Below are 16,229 nucleotides of genomic sequence, written 5' to 3'. Positions count from 1 at the left end.
ATACTAACACATCTATGTCACACACTAATACATTTATGTCACACACTAGCACATCCATGTCAGAGACACTTACACATCTGAGTCACATATTGGTTGGAGTCACATACATAGGTGCAGGAGTGGCTGTGTGGTAAGTAGCTTGCTTACCAACCACATGGTTCCGGGTTCAGTCCCACTGCATGGCACCTTGGGCAAGTGTCTTCTACTATAGCCTCGGGCCAACCAAAGCCTTGTGAGTGGATTTGGTAGATGGAAACTGAAAGAAGCCCGTGGTATATATGTATATATATATATATATGTTTGTGTGTCTGTGTTTGTCCCCCAACATTGCTTGACAACCGATGCTGGTGTATTTACGTCCCCCATAACTTAGCGGTTCGGCAAAAGAGAACGATAGAATAAGTCCTGGTGTTGATTTGCTCAACTAAAGTACGTTATTAAAATGAACTTAATTTTGAATTTAAATGCATATGATTGATACCACTACTACTCTTCTACATTGCAGTTCCTAAAGCTACCAGTTCAAATTACTCTGCACAATATATACCAGCCAAGTAAGCATTTTGGTTTTATTATTTTTTTTTATTGTAAGGCGGCGAACTATCAGAAACATTAGCATGCTGGGCGAAATGCTTAGCGGTATGTCGTCTGTCTTTACATTCTGAGTTGAAATTCCGCTGAGGTTGACTTTGCCTTTCATCCTTTTGGGGTCGATAAATTAAGTACCAGTTGCATACTGGGGTTGACTTAATTGACTGTCCCCTCCCCCTCAAAAAAAATTTCAGGCCTTATACCTAGAGTAGAAAAGATTATTTTTTTTATTGTGTGCATGTATGAGTGTGTGTGTGTGTGTGTGCATTTACACACACACAGAGTAATGCTAACATATGCATGTCAGTTACTGTTTGTTTTTATGTTAAGTTATAATAAAAATAATTTTACATTAAACTGAAGGATTATTCAATACTTTTTGTTGAGAACAACATTAACAGTGAGTATTCATACACACACACACACACACACAATTTGTGTATTATGTTTTTACCAGCCTTGATAGTAAATAAATCTTTTACCTTTTACTTGTTTCAGTCATTTGACTGTGACCCTGCTGGGGCACTGCCTTGTAGGATTTTAATCAAACTAATTAACCTCAGGACTTACATTTTTAAGCCTCGTACTTATTCTATTGGTGTCTTTTGCTGAACCACTAAGTTACAAGAGTGGGGATGTAAACACACCAACACCAGATGTCAAGTAGTGGTGGGGGACAAACATACACATGCATATAGGTGGGCTTCTTTCACCTTCCATCTACCAAATCTGCTCACAAATCTTTGGTTGGTCTAATGCTATAATAGAAAACACTTTCCCAAGGTGCCACCCAGTGGGACTGAACCCAGAACCATGTGGTTGAGAAGCAAGCTTCTTACCACGCACTTTAGAATTATTAGGAGAGTATAAGTCATGAGAAAATTTGGTAATACCACATCTTGAATGTAGGTAGAGACAGACTGGCCTGATAGCATTATATTGACAGACTAAAGATTTATACAGTATATTCCAAATGTTTGATTGATTACTCACAAGCTATTTCATAGCAGAAGCAATATAATGAATTATAATCAGCTTGTAGGTTTTGAATTCAAATCCAATGCAAGTGCTTTATTGTGTATTTAGGAATAGCATTTAATTCTGTATGCTTCAGCTTACCTAGCTGTCAGGAATAGGTACCAGATCATCATCGTTTTTTGTTCACTGGCATGGGTAGGATGGTTTGTCCAGGAACTGGTGAGCTGCTAGGCTGTGTTGAGATCCAGTGTCATCTTTGGCATGGTCTCTATGGCTGGATGCCCTTCCTCATGCCCAACCACTTTACAGAGTCTAAAAGGGTAAACTGCAAAGACTCCTTTCGGTCATGAATGACCACAGAACTGCACCTAGAATATTACCCTCTGAGGTACAAGTCTGGGCAAGGTTGTTTATGGAAGACCAGTAGTCACCCATGCATACTAGCCTCCTCCTCTCCACACCACCGATGTTATCCAAGGGAAAGGCAAAGGCCGATAGATCTTGGCACCAGTGACGTTGCAATTCATTTCTACAGCTGAGTGAACTAGAACAATGTGAAATAAAGTGTCTTGCTCAAGAACACAACACACAGCCCAATCCGGGAATTGAACTCACTACATCATGATTGTGAGCCCAACACTCTAGCCACTGAGCCATTCACCTTACAGAGTGTACTGGGTGCTTTTTTCATGTCCCCAGCAATAGTGAGGTTGCCATGCAACCTGCATGGGAATATTCCCTGTAAATTTGCGAAATCATTAAAATATCAAACAAAATTCATGGTGATATTCAATTACAAACCTTAACATTCAGTCAACTCATACTGAAGTCAACTTTACCTTTCATCCTTGAAAACTTGATAAAATAAATTACCAATCAAAATACTGAAGAGATTCAATTTAATCGAATATTTCCCCAAAAATATATGGCCTTATGCCATTACTAGAAATCAGTCTGACTTGAAACACTCTGTGGTTGGTGAACAACTAGAGACAATGTAGGGGAGAGAAGGCCCCTAAGTCTTGTCAAATCTATGATAACCTCTCAGAATCTAGTCTCATAAAATGCACCCAGTTCACTCTGCAAAGTGGTTGGCATTACAAACAGCAACCAAGCATAGAAACCATAGCAAAAATGGACCTTACAAGATGTGATCCTATGATCTATCTAGGAAGGTAGTAACCCTGAATAAGAACTAACTTGGTCTGTAGTGACCTGTTCAACCCACACTTGCGTGGAAAGTAATTGTTTGAGAACAGTATCAGGAGGCATCCAGAGGAATATAAAGGAAATCAGAATAGAGTGCCCAGAAGAGCTGTTACAAAAGGTTTGCCTCCTTGGCAGGGCCACAATAATCAGGAAAGTATTAAATCATTGAAAAGAACAGATAACATAGTACTGTAGACTGCAGGAAGCAAGCCTGCTGTGCATGCAAGGCTCTAGGAATTACAACAAAACCTAAGTTAAAAAGAGAAATAATAGTCCTGATGCAGTACCAGGCAGTGGCTGTCATGGCTTTTGATCTTAACTGATTGGAAGTGTTATCATGTACATTGTTTTGCCTTGGTATAAAAGATGGGCTGCAGCAAATATTCTGCTCAATACCACAGATTTGCTTGTCAGTTGCTTGACCTTAACCAGTTGAGCACGTTCCTTAATGGTTGATGACATGTGCATCTCTGATCATGAGTAGAAGTAGTGGGGGGGGGGCATCATAGCCATGTGTTGAGAGAAATTCTTTAAGGTTTGAATAATTCATGTCTAGAAACATGGGTGTTTTGTTCAACATCCTTAATCAAACCTTATTCAGGGACCTTTTGTGTGGGATGGGCTACTTAACCTAAAGAAAATTCTAACTGGGCCCCACCTGCTACTTCATATGTTGTTTATCTTGATATGAGATCACCATTTCACACACATATGGTTGTGAAGCATGTACCTGGTGTACCCTTATCAAATGGGTAGTCATGATGGGTATATTGGGCTTCATATATTTTACCCCAGTGTCACTTTGATGGCATGCACTGCTCTCTCACTCAATAATAACAACAACAATAATAATAATGATGATGATAATAATAATAATAAAAATAATAATAATGGTGGACCCTTCCTCTTCTTCCTCTACTTACTAGTGCCAAGAACCCACTTGATTATTTCAACTCTAAAATTGCTTCACACAAACTAAAACATTGTAATAGAAGAACTTGTCCTATTTTGGATGTAGGAAGTCAATATTTGATTGTTGCTACCATTTCTGTTTGTATTTCCCATTGCAGAGATCTTTTACTTGAGCTGCGCAGACCAACTAGTTATGGTGGTACAGTTTCTGTGAGCGACTGGTTGACTGAACAACGAAGCCAAATACAGCCTGTTAAACCAGACCAAGCATCATTTACAAACATTACAAAGTTTTATACTGTTGATATACCTGATCAAAAGTATCCTTTATAATATTCAAAAGAAAATGTCATGTGTGTGCTGATTTTGGTTGTGTTGTTGTTGAACAAATGTTAGTTTGTTAATAAAAAAAATTATGAAAGCTAAATAAAAAAACTGAGATAAGTAAAGAATCTCAATTAAATTTAGGTTTGGTCAAACGCCATTATTATTACTGATAGAATTGTTAGCACATCAGAAAAATTGCTTTGCAGTATTTCTTCTGGTTCTTTATATTAAGAGTTCAAATCCCACTATAGTCAACTTTGCCTTTCATCCCTCCAGGATTGTTAAATATTCTAAATCAGAAATAGTTATAATTAGAACTACTATATCACTGCAAGCCATATTAAAATTTTTTTTGCTCTCCATTTTGAGTTGACTACATCCTTTAATTCCTTCTAGGCATTCAATTTACTAAAGTTCAGGCTCATAGGGTCAGGCAGTCCTGTTTTAGCTGTCAGAATATATTTTCTTACAAGCTACTTTGAGGATGGGGAACAGACTAATGAGGTTGTTTTGTAGTCCCAGATCAGCTTTGATCAAGGCATACCAGCCATGACCATCCCATTTTTGCCAGTATACATAGAACCCAGGACAACATGATCCAATATATCCTTTTCTAAAATAGCAGTGTGTAATTTGAGGGAGATTTGGCTGCTATTTCTAGTAGGTTGGATGTTTACAAAAAGGTTCCCTGATGGCCATTGATGTTCAGTTTGAACATCTGTAGATCAGTTTGTGTAGAAAGGATGTGTGGATGGAGGGTGGATTTTAGAAGAAAGGACAGATTAACCCTTTTGCAAGCAGATTATTCTTTCAAATGCAATACTTATTCATTCACATTATTTTCAATTAATTATGCATTATCTCAAAGCTTCAAGATTATGATGTAATTGTTTATTTTTGGAAAAACATTGTAGGGTAGGCGTGAGAGGCCAGTTTGAATATTTGAACCAGATATGACTGGTTTAAATGCTAAAGAGTTAAATGTTTAGTACAGGAAGAATCAGAGGTGAAACCCAGTATTAGTGGAAAGAAAATGAGAACAATCTCAGACAATCAAAAATGTCATTGAGAAAATTCCAAAACAGCACTTTGTGTAGGTGACTTTCATGTTTCATTTGGTATTTTTTGTTGTTCTCTTTAACTCCATTAAAAACAGCAGCTACCTCAATATCAGCAGCAGCAACCAGCTTGGCAACAACAGCATCTTCAACAACAACATTGGTGACAATAATTTTGGTGGCAACAATATTGTCAGCAACAACATGAACAGTATATTTGAGCCATTAGCATTAGCAACACCAAAGCCGATAGCATTAGCAACACCAAAGCCACTAGGATTATCAACACCAAAACTCACATCTGAAGCACCAAAGCTCAAACTAGACGCCAACAATCAGATCAGTATTGAAAAACCTTTAGCATTCACATTGCCTTGCTGAGACAGATGAACAATTATTAATTCTCTTCAAAGAGTTGAACTTTACCATTGAACTCCGTCCATCCTTTTCTATATCCCTTGTCCTTTTATCTACTCTGATTATTTTCAAAAGGAAAGAGAACATTTCGAAAAAAAGAGTTCACAATTTTAGGACCAAAATTCTAAACCACTCTCTGTTCACCTTAAAATGAATTCTCTTAATTTTTATACAAAATATTTTTAAGCAATCTAAAAGCATACTACAATATATTTATATATATTGGGTCATCCCATTAATAATGTGGTTTTTTTATACTTTTTTCAGTTTTTAAAGTTAAGATAAACAAGGTTCTTTTTTAATCTAAAATATACTCTCCTTCATTTTCTACAATGCTCTTCCATCAATTTGGTACACTTGCAAGGCCCCTCTTCCAAAATTCACTTGTCCATGATGAAAAATACTCCTCCAGTACAGTTCTGACCTTGTCTACAGAATTCATATTTTTTCCGTCCAAATGATTTTGAAAACTGTGGAATAAATGATAATCAGATGGGGCAACGTCCAGCGAATATAGTGGGTGGGGCATTATTTCCCATTCAAACTGCTCCAGCCTTTGGAATGTCATCCTCGCTGCATGTGGCCAAGTATTATCCTGATGGAAGAACACCTTTTGTCTTGAAACCAAAAATGGTAATTTTTCTTCTAGCACTGACTTAAGCCTCTCAAGCTGCTCACAATAGATCTCCTTTGTTATTGTTTGGTTTGAGTTTAAAAGTTCAAAGTGGACTAAACCTTTCATATCCCACTAAACAGATAACAATACCTTACGTGGGTGAAGACCTTCTTTAGCCTGGGGTACCAGTGTTTCTCCTTTCCCTACCAACTTTCTTTGGCATTTGATATTTTTATAGAGAACCCATTCCTCATCACCAGTCACTATTTGGTCCAAAAATGTTGGTTCATGAGACTTGACAGCAAAAAAGAGCACACATTCACTCTTTGCACACAATTAGACTCGGAAAGTTTGTGAGGAACCCATTGACCCAATTTTTCTAACTTTTCCAATGGCACACAGGTGTTGATGAATGGTTGAATGGTCAAATCCAAACTTCTCCTCAACAGTTACAATGGGATTTTGTTCCACTGGGGTTTGCAGGACATTCTCATTGAGCTCTACAGATCTCCCAGGACAAGACTCGTCTTCTAGGCTGTAGTTTTCGGCTTAGAATTTCTGGAACCACCCTTGACACTGGCTTATGCTTATTGTCTGATCCCCATATACTGCATTAATATTCCTTGCACTTTCCATTGCATTGTTGCTTTTATTAAACTCATAAAGCAAAATATGCTCCTTTGTCACTTCCATCATAGCTCTGAAAAAGTAACTGTTAAAATTGAACTGCACTCCTCAAAACTTGCACTAAGAATAAGTACAAGGTAAATTTACTACCTGATTTTATAGCGAGTTGATGCAGGTAGTTTGTCCTGTTTCCCTCCTACCTTTAGTCCATGCAATTGAAAAAACTGCATTATTTATGAGATGACCTAATATATATACATATATATATATATATGATCAGCAGTAGCATTATTATTTACATCAGCTTTTCATGTTGAGCATACATTTCATTCTCATTACTTACTATAGGAAAAGACATTAATCTTTGTTGTTTTTTATGTCACATTTCTTTTGACATGATTTCTACAATTTAAAGCTGTTCCTTTTACCAATCACTTCACACCATGAACAGAGTATATTTTATCTTACCACTCGTGCTGTTTGTCTGTAGGAGGGTTAAAGAGTCTCCTCTACCCGTAATATTTGTTATTCAGAGTTAATGCTTTCCTTGATAGGCAGGCTTTGATGTGATTTATAGAGTTCATTTGTACGTGTGTGTGTGTGTGTATGAAAGCCACCTTCCTCAGTACTATAGCCATACTCAGTTGAGGGGTCTTTTCTTGTGAGTTACTTGGTGATCTCACTAATGCCAGTGCCTTGTTAAAAAAAAAAAGAAAAAGGTAACAAGTACTCTGTAAAAGGTGGCTGGTGTTAGGAAGGGCATCCAGCTGTAGAGACCTTGTGAAAGCAAGCTTGATGCATCTTCTGGTTTGTCAGATCCTGTTGAACATTCCAACCCATGCAAGCATAGAAAACAGATGTTATGTGATAATGATAATGATGACTCGCATACAAACATATGTCTCTCTCTCTCCCCCCCTCTCTCTCTCTCTCTCTCTCTCTCTCTATATATATATATATATATATATATATATATATATATATATATATATACATACATACATACATATACACACATATACATGCTCACACACATATATACACGCACATGTACATACATACTTTATATATGCATATATATATGTGTGTATATATATATATATTATATATATATATATATATATTATATATATATATATTTCTTTTACTGGCTACAACTAATTGATGTGGCCCTGCTGGAACAGCGCCCATTGCAGGGTGTGTTGCAATTGTTTTCAATGACCACCCTTCGCAGCAGTCAGTAACAGTCAATAAAGTACTATTTTATAAATCTAAATAAGATGCATTGTGAACAGTGATGTAAATTTTTTTTCCCCCACCACTTAAGTATTTTTTTTGTTCCAAAAATCCATTTCGGTCAATGAAGATATTACTGTTCTGCAGCATGCATAGAGAAATATAATATGTATGTTTACTCCTCTTTATTTATTTGTAACTACATGCATATGTGTGTGTCTAGTTTACATACAAATACACAAAGATACAGACAGACAATTATGTGTGATTGTTTGCATGTTGGCATGTCTATATTTGTATATACATACACACACATGCACAAATACTGTAAATCCTCGAGTATAATCTGCAATTTTTTCCCAAAATTTAAAGGTCAAAATCCCTAGTGCGTACTATATACATGGTTAAAAATGAAAATTATTTTCTAAGCAATGTCCGAGTCCTTACTTGCTGTCTGGCAATATTTATTCAGACGCATTTTGTGATGTCAGGCGCGAACATACCTTAAGCTAAACCTGAAAGCAATGAAGTCATAAAAGAATCATCCATAACTTGCTGTAAGCAACATTTATTAAACGTTATTACTGTTATTTCTCTATTTTCTGCAAACAAAATGCACAAAAAAACTACACGTTTGCATCATGTTATATATACAATAATAATAAAGGACGTTACAGTATACAGTTTTACAAATCAAAGACGTTATATAGACCTCCTTGACTCAAGTTAGAGAAGGGGTGCGTATTATACACAAGGTTTAGGATTTTCAGAGTTACAGCCCTCTAAAAAATCCCCTGCGTATTATACACAAGGGCAGACTATACTTGAGGATTTACGGTATATACCATCATATCTATCTATTTATCTATCTGTCTATCAGTATACACACACACACACAAACATATATTGCCATGTTTGTATATGTACAAATCATTATCAGTATCATTTTATGGGTTGGCTAGGTTTTCTTCAGTGCAAAACGTGTCATTTATTTCCTTTATGAGGTTCAGATACCTGAGATCAACTTTCTCCACGTCTTCCCATGTCTTCCTTTTCTGCAGGTTCCTTGCCTCTTGGAGCACTTGACACTTCTTACACAACTGACATCTTTCATACACATCACATGTCTGTATCTCTTGCACACAGCACCTTGTTCCTCTTACACTCATTTCTGTCTCTCACAACATATTTGCATACACTAGACAATACACATTTAGTGGAGCCATCTTATCTAATTTTTCTCCAGCCTTCACTCATCCCCTGCATCTAATAGCTACGTTTTGCTGTTATGCAACTCCACATTTCATACAAATGCTTCATACAATCCGTTCTCCACTTAGAGGGAGGGTGAGAGAGAGAGTCCCTTTATTGCCAACAGAGGTAACTACGCATGTATTTATGTGTCTAGTTACATACATACACACTGAAATATATGCAAGCAAATATGTGTGTGTTTGCACATTGGTATATCTATATCTGTGTGTGTGTGTGTACACATGCACATGCTCACACACACACACACACACACATGTTGCTATGTTTGAGTTTTTCCCCCCTTCATTTTTTAATCTGGCTTAAAACCTTTACCTCCGCTGCTAATTAGTTCACCTATGTAATGGAAGCAATTGATTATTTCTAAGGAATCCTCCAAGCATTTGAAAGATTTTTTTTTTTCCTTGACTGCTCCTACTGCTAACTCTCTTGTATATCTGCTGCATGCACTAGTCTTCTCTGTCACCAGTGATCCCACTGCGCCTCTTTTTGTGCACCCACAACTTACATTGGGTACACTTTTGGAATTCCTACTGACTTCAGTTCTACTTTCATGTTTCAAATTCCTTCTCTGCTCTTTTGACAGATTCATTTATTAAGAACTGAGTCATCATCATACCAGAGTTGCCTCCAACAGCTGGACTAAAGTTACTCTTTTATGGCTTGGATAACTATAATAAATAGGAGAACACTAAGAACCAAGCACTAATGGATGCCTGCCTATAAAATTAAATTCATATATACTAAATTCCTATCTCATGTGTGTTTGTGACACTATACTTATATGTATACACAAACATACACAAACATCTTTGTTTATGTATGTATTTGACATGTATATTTTGTATCTATTATATAACCATGCATTACTCAGATAATATATATTCTGTCTGCATTTTTACATATACATACATTGAAACACTTCTAAACATACACGTAATATATACACACAACAATGAAATCAATGTTAAACAGTATTTATTGAGTCTACAGATACAGAGCTATTCTTACATCAAGCCACCAATTCAGTCTGATATCAGTTACCACTGACCAACATTATACTAATACTTCTCTCTGTATTTTGGAGATTGAAAAAATGTGACATTTCCTTCTGGGACCATCACCTACTTTTATTTTAGTTCCCTAACTGAATATTCAGTTTGGTTGTTAGGCAGCAAAAGGTCTTACTGTTTCTGATACAGCAAAGTTCTGGCAGTACTTTGTCAGATTAATGTTCTTTCTTAAGAGGAGTTAATCTCACCACTGTGATCCAATAAACTACATATCAATTCCCTGGTCGACATGTATCATGAAATCATTGCCTTTCTTTCTTGACTGATCCATTACTAACCATAGAGTGTTGTTCACTGCTCAGATTCATATAGTAGAACAGTGAGACTATACACACTAATCTTTTAGTTTGCTTGGTTATACATACAATAATTATACATCATTAAACTGACTGGGCAACAATGACTAACTCGGTAGTTTGTAGACTCCAGAAGGGATTAATTTGTATGAGAAATGGTGCTCAGACACCATTCAAATCTACTTTGAGAAATCCGTCCTTTTTTTTTTTTTTCGTGTGAACTGTTTTTGATTTTTTTCTCTGAAACAGAATACATTTTTGTAAAGCATATATATCCATACATTCATAAATCAGATAATATACATGCATACAGTTATGATTGTGGGTTTGTTTTGTCCTTTTTTTCATTTTCATATTACTGCCCATATAAATAATCTGTTCATTGTATGCATATATGTATATATATATATATATATATATATATATATTCTTTTACTTGTTTCAGTCATGAGACTATGGGCATGCTCAGATACCACCTTGAAGAATTTTTAGTCAAATGAATCGACCCCAGCACCTTTTTTAAACAGACCAACCTGCTGTCAAGTATTGATGTGGGACACACACACACACAATAACAATGGGCTTGTTTCAGTTTCCATCTATCAAATCCACCCACAAGGCTAGAGTAGAAGACATTTGGTCAAGGTGTGACACAACATGACTGAACCTGGGGCTATGCCTACATACTTGTTTTGCACCTCTGTGTTTACATGTGTGTGTGTGTATGTATGTATGTATATATATATATATATATATATATATATATATATATTTATATGTGTGTGTCTTTGTGTCTGTGTTTGTTTTCCCACCATTGCTTGAGAACTGATTTTGATTTATTTATTTCCCCAGAACTTAGTGGTTTGGCGAAAGACACTGATAGAATAAGTCCTGGGGTCGATTTCTTCGACTAAAGGTGGTGTTCCAGCATGGCTGCAGTCAAATGACTGAAACATGTAAAAAAAAATGAAACAATATATATATATGTGTGTGTGTGTAAGTGTATTAACAGATCACTCATGGAAATTACTCAGAGATATACGTGCTGTCTCTATATGCATATTTTATACATTTCACAAACCCTCTCTCTTCAAACTTCATATTAAACCATCCAAAACACAATCAATCTCCATTCTGGCTAGGGTTTTTGTAACTCTTTTTCAAAGCCCAGCCATAAATGATGAATAATTGTTTACATGATAACTAAAAAAATTGTAGTAGATTCATTTTACAAAAAAAACTTCAACTTTACAAATTCCGTCCATGATTATTTCAATTTTACTCTCAAAGCTGAATCTTTCTTTTTTTTCTCTACTAAAAATATATAACTTTTGTTTTATATTTTCAATTTATTTATTCTGATTTGTCAAAGTTATATTTTGATTTAAGCTTGTTGTTTATTTTGTTGTCATATTTTTCCCTTTTTTTTTAAACTGGTGACTGAGCATATCAAAAATCATATTTATGTCGCAAATTATAATAAATAATAATAATGAAATTATTGTATACAGAGCTCAGGTGCACCACAACTTGTCAAAAGTGCATATAAAGCATATGCAGTAATGTACAAATGTCTGGAAAGTGAACAGTGTATGAGTCAGATACATGCTTGCATGTGTATGTTTCAAATTATACAACACTGTCTTTTCTATGAGTGTGTAAGTGAATGAGAGAGTATGGGGATGTTTATGTGTATACTTTATTAAATTTTTACATGCTTCTATAATGTCTTTCACAAACCAGACTGGGAGTCCATAAGCATTCATTCTACCTGCTAGAAAAAGCAGTGAAAAATCTCTCCCAAATTACACTGTATCATCTTAAATAAGGAAGGACAGATTGGTTACTGCAGTTCTAGTTCAGTGGTTCTTAACCTAAATGATAAGATCCTATTAGTAGGGGAATTTTGTGTGCACACATGGGGTAGCAAATGCCAAGGGCATGCTATGAAGGGACAGTGGGTGTTTAGAGGTGGCATGCTTTTTCTTAGAAATAGATCATCTAAACCCAGCACAATAAAATCTTTGTCAGAATTAGAATAAAACAGAAACAGGACTGATGGTGTAATGAGTTCCAATATACTTTCATTGTATATGTCCTCACTGTCTTCAGCCTTTTAGTGTTTAGATTATTCTGTCAAATGCAATGCTTGTTTATTCACTTTCTTAAAAATTAATCATGCACTATCTCGTAGCTTTGAAATTTTGATGATGTGATTGTATACTTTTAGAATACCGTTGTAGGGAAAGTGTGAGAGGCCAGATGTTTGAACATAAAACAGGTAGAATATTTGGGCTGGGTAAGGCCGGTTTAAATACTAAAAGATTAATGGCATTACTCCATGCAAATATCTAAAAAGAGAAACATGCTAAGTGGACTAATAAACTGCTGCACAAAATTAGCTTCTATTTGGTTAAAATAATCTGCTGCTTTTTGGTTTTTTGTTTCTCTTAAACATGAAAAAGAGAGGGTGCTATTCTTTGAAAGGAGACTGCTCTTCTTTGAAAGAGGAACTGAGCTATAAAAGGTTGAGAACCACTCTTTTAAATAAACTATTTTTACTGTAAAATAGAAAAAAAAATGGTTGAAATGTTAATGGATGTGATTTGGAGTTCAACTGCATCTAAGTCAGCAACGATGTCTTTCATGTAAAAACATAGCTTTAATTATAATTGATCCCAATGTCAAATATTGACAAAATATAAAGATTCTTCATATTTATTCTTTCTTAAGAAGACTGTGGAAAAAATACAACAGAAAAATATATTTGGTCAGAATTTTCTTGTCATTTTTATGTATTGTATACAAGATTTTGTGTGTGTGTGCATAAATGTTTATATTCCTTGTTGATATCATGACTGATCACATTTGAAGACCAGTGTAGTAAAACCTATCTCACTTGGAAAACGGTTAAGGATTGACAACAGGAAGGGTATTCCGTTGTCAAATGCTGCCTCTAATAAGCCCTCATCCAATCCATGCTAGCATGGAAAAACAAACATTAAAGAAATGAAGTAAGTGTACGTGAACCACATTACCAAAATTCAGCTCAATCAATGGCCAGCTTATAACTATTAATCAGTTTATTATGCCCACTACTGACTTATATTACTTTATTGAACCAAATTACTATTATTCATTATCTTTAGTACTAATATGATAAAAGATTATAGTAATGATTTGAAATTTTGGTATAAAGTCAGCAATTTTAGTGGGAAGGTGTTTAGCCGATTACATTGTCCCTAGAAGGGCAAAGTTGACATTAATGGATTTGGGCTCAGCATGTAAAGATCTGGAAGAACATTTTGTCCAATCTGCTAATGATTTTGCCTGTTTGCTGTCTCATACTTAATGATAATAACAATCTTTTCTACTATTGGCACAAGACCTGAAATTTTGTGGAGGGTGATAGTCGATTACATTGACCCCCAGTGTTTCACTGGTACTTAATTTATCAACCCTGAAAGGATGAAAGGCAAAGTCGACCTCGCCGGAATTTGAAATCAGAATGTAGCAACGGGTGAAATACCGCTAAGCATTTCATCCAGCGTGCTAACGATTCTACCAGTTCGCCACCCTCTTAATGATAATAATAATAACAATAAAAATAATTTATATAAAGCATCAGGTGTGCTTGTTTCTTTGTTATTGTGCAATGCAGGAAATGTGCCTAAAGAGAGAAATCTTTCAATAAGCAAGTGTTATATTTTTAAACAAGCTTCAAAATAAACAATACAAGTTGATAATTCTTTATCTGATATGCTTAGAGCCAGAAATGTTTCACAATCTATAATGGTAGCATTTATAAAACGGAACAACTTGACATAAGACCTAAATTTAAACTTGTTATCCATTTGCATCTCATAATGCAGCTAATGTATATATTGCAAAGGTAGTTTTATATAAACTTGGTGCTGGTCCAGTTTCACTTTGGAAAGTATGTTTTTTCACCAAAACAAATATGTGTGTTATACTTCCATTTTAGATACATGACACTTTTAGTTTCTACATTTTTATTTTCTGCTCCCCTATAACAGTCCCTTTTTTTTTCTAATCCTTTGCAAAGGACTCTCAGGAGCTTTCCATTCAATCACTTGAAAATACTTTAAATTTTAGAGGCTTAGATATATATAATTTTTTTGATTAAGAAAAAGATTGCTGCACTTTTATCTTTTACATGTTTCAGTCATTAGACTACAGGCATGCTGGAGCAATGCCCTGAACTGTTTTTTAGTTGAATGTATCAACTGCCAGTACTTATTTATTTTTTTTAACCTTGGTACTTATTCTATTGGTCTCTTTTGCCAAACTGCTAAGCTATGGGGATGTAAACACACCAACACTGTGTGACAAACACAGATGCAAACACACACAAACACATATAGAGATATATATATATATATATTTATGATGGGCTTCTTTCAGTTTCTGTTTACCAAATTCACTCGCAAGGTTTTGATCGGCCTGAGGCTATAATAAAAGTCACTTGCCCAAGGTACAACACAGTGGGACTGAACTCAGGACCATGTGGTTGGGAAACAAGCTTCTTACCATACAGTCACTACCATACAGCACATTGTCGATCTTTTCTTTGTAGCTTTATGGATTCTAACAATAATGGTAAGAAGATAAAATAAATATTTGAAATACTTAGGGGAGAATTCAGCTAATATTGATCTTATCATTTTTAACTACATTGTTACACTGTCAATAATCTAAAATATCTGTAAAACACACAAGAAATATTTTATAGTATTTTGTTTTACTGGACAATTTCATAAAATAAAGTACCAGTGAAATTACTAAGATCAGTTTAATCATTTAACCCCATCCACCAAATTTCTAGCTTTCTACCTATGTTAGGAGCAATTATTGTTTGTTTGTATGTATGTGTGTGTGTGTGTGTGTGTGTACATACAGGTGTGTTACACTCCTTTCTATATATTACAAATGCAAAATAAGTCTAAAGTAAATAAGTTTTTTTTCTCTAATTAATAATTTCTAATTAGAAATTATCTGCTTAAATTGAACCAAAATCTGGTTTGATTTGATGTTGTTCATCTTTTTCATGATTTTCCCATCATTTTTATTTTCCTTGCCCATAACTTCCTGTCCTCATATCTTTATGTTTTCATTTATTGACCACATGTATGAATAAAGTAAAAAAAAGAAAAAATTGCAATCGCTAAAAGATCCTTGTCTGGATCTTTTATTTCTATTCTATCCATAATTGGAGATTTTTCCTCTCTCTCTCTCCCTCTCTCTCATACACACATTCTTTCAAAAACTATTTTTGATAGTTAAATCAGGATATTTTATCAATGGAAATAGCAATATCAAATTCTATTCAGTTTTCCGTCCATTTACTATTAAAATCCTGTTATAAACTGTGGATTTTATGTGATTAGTAAATCAAAAAACAATTTTTTTCAAGTAATAAAATGGTTTTCCTTAATTTTCTTTTCTTTTTTCTTTTGCATTGTTGACATCAATCCTTAACAGAAAACATAAATGGAGAATAGTGCCCACTCACCTCACTACACTATGCACCCTGATGACTAAAAACAAGATGAGGGGAAAACGACACAGGTTCAAACTGTGTAATATACAAACCCAT

General features: G+C 35.0%; 1 protein-coding gene across 1 annotated transcript in view; it reads left to right on the top strand.

Moving 5' to 3' along the window:
* The window catches only part of LOC115221228 (centrosomal protein of 164 kDa-like), a 108,914-nt gene extending 103,221 nt beyond the window's left edge, over positions 1-5,693 (top strand). The window contains exons 28-30 of the mRNA XM_036510833.1: positions 506-554; positions 3,849-4,010; positions 5,174-5,693. Coding sequence (XP_036366726.1) covers positions 506-554; positions 3,849-4,010; positions 5,174-5,456 — 494 coding nt within the window. The 3' untranslated portion in view covers positions 5,457-5,693. The remainder of the gene's footprint in view (positions 1-505; positions 555-3,848; positions 4,011-5,173) is intronic.
* The last annotated feature ends 10,536 nt before the right edge of the window (positions 5,694-16,229 follow it).

Source organism: Octopus sinensis, linkage group LG18 (genome assembly GCF_006345805.1).
Source record: "Octopus sinensis linkage group LG18, ASM634580v1, whole genome shotgun sequence".
Classification (NCBI taxonomy): Eukaryota; Metazoa; Mollusca; class Cephalopoda; order Octopoda; family Octopodidae; genus Octopus; species Octopus sinensis.
This window is presented reverse-complemented; position numbering and strand designations above follow the sequence as displayed.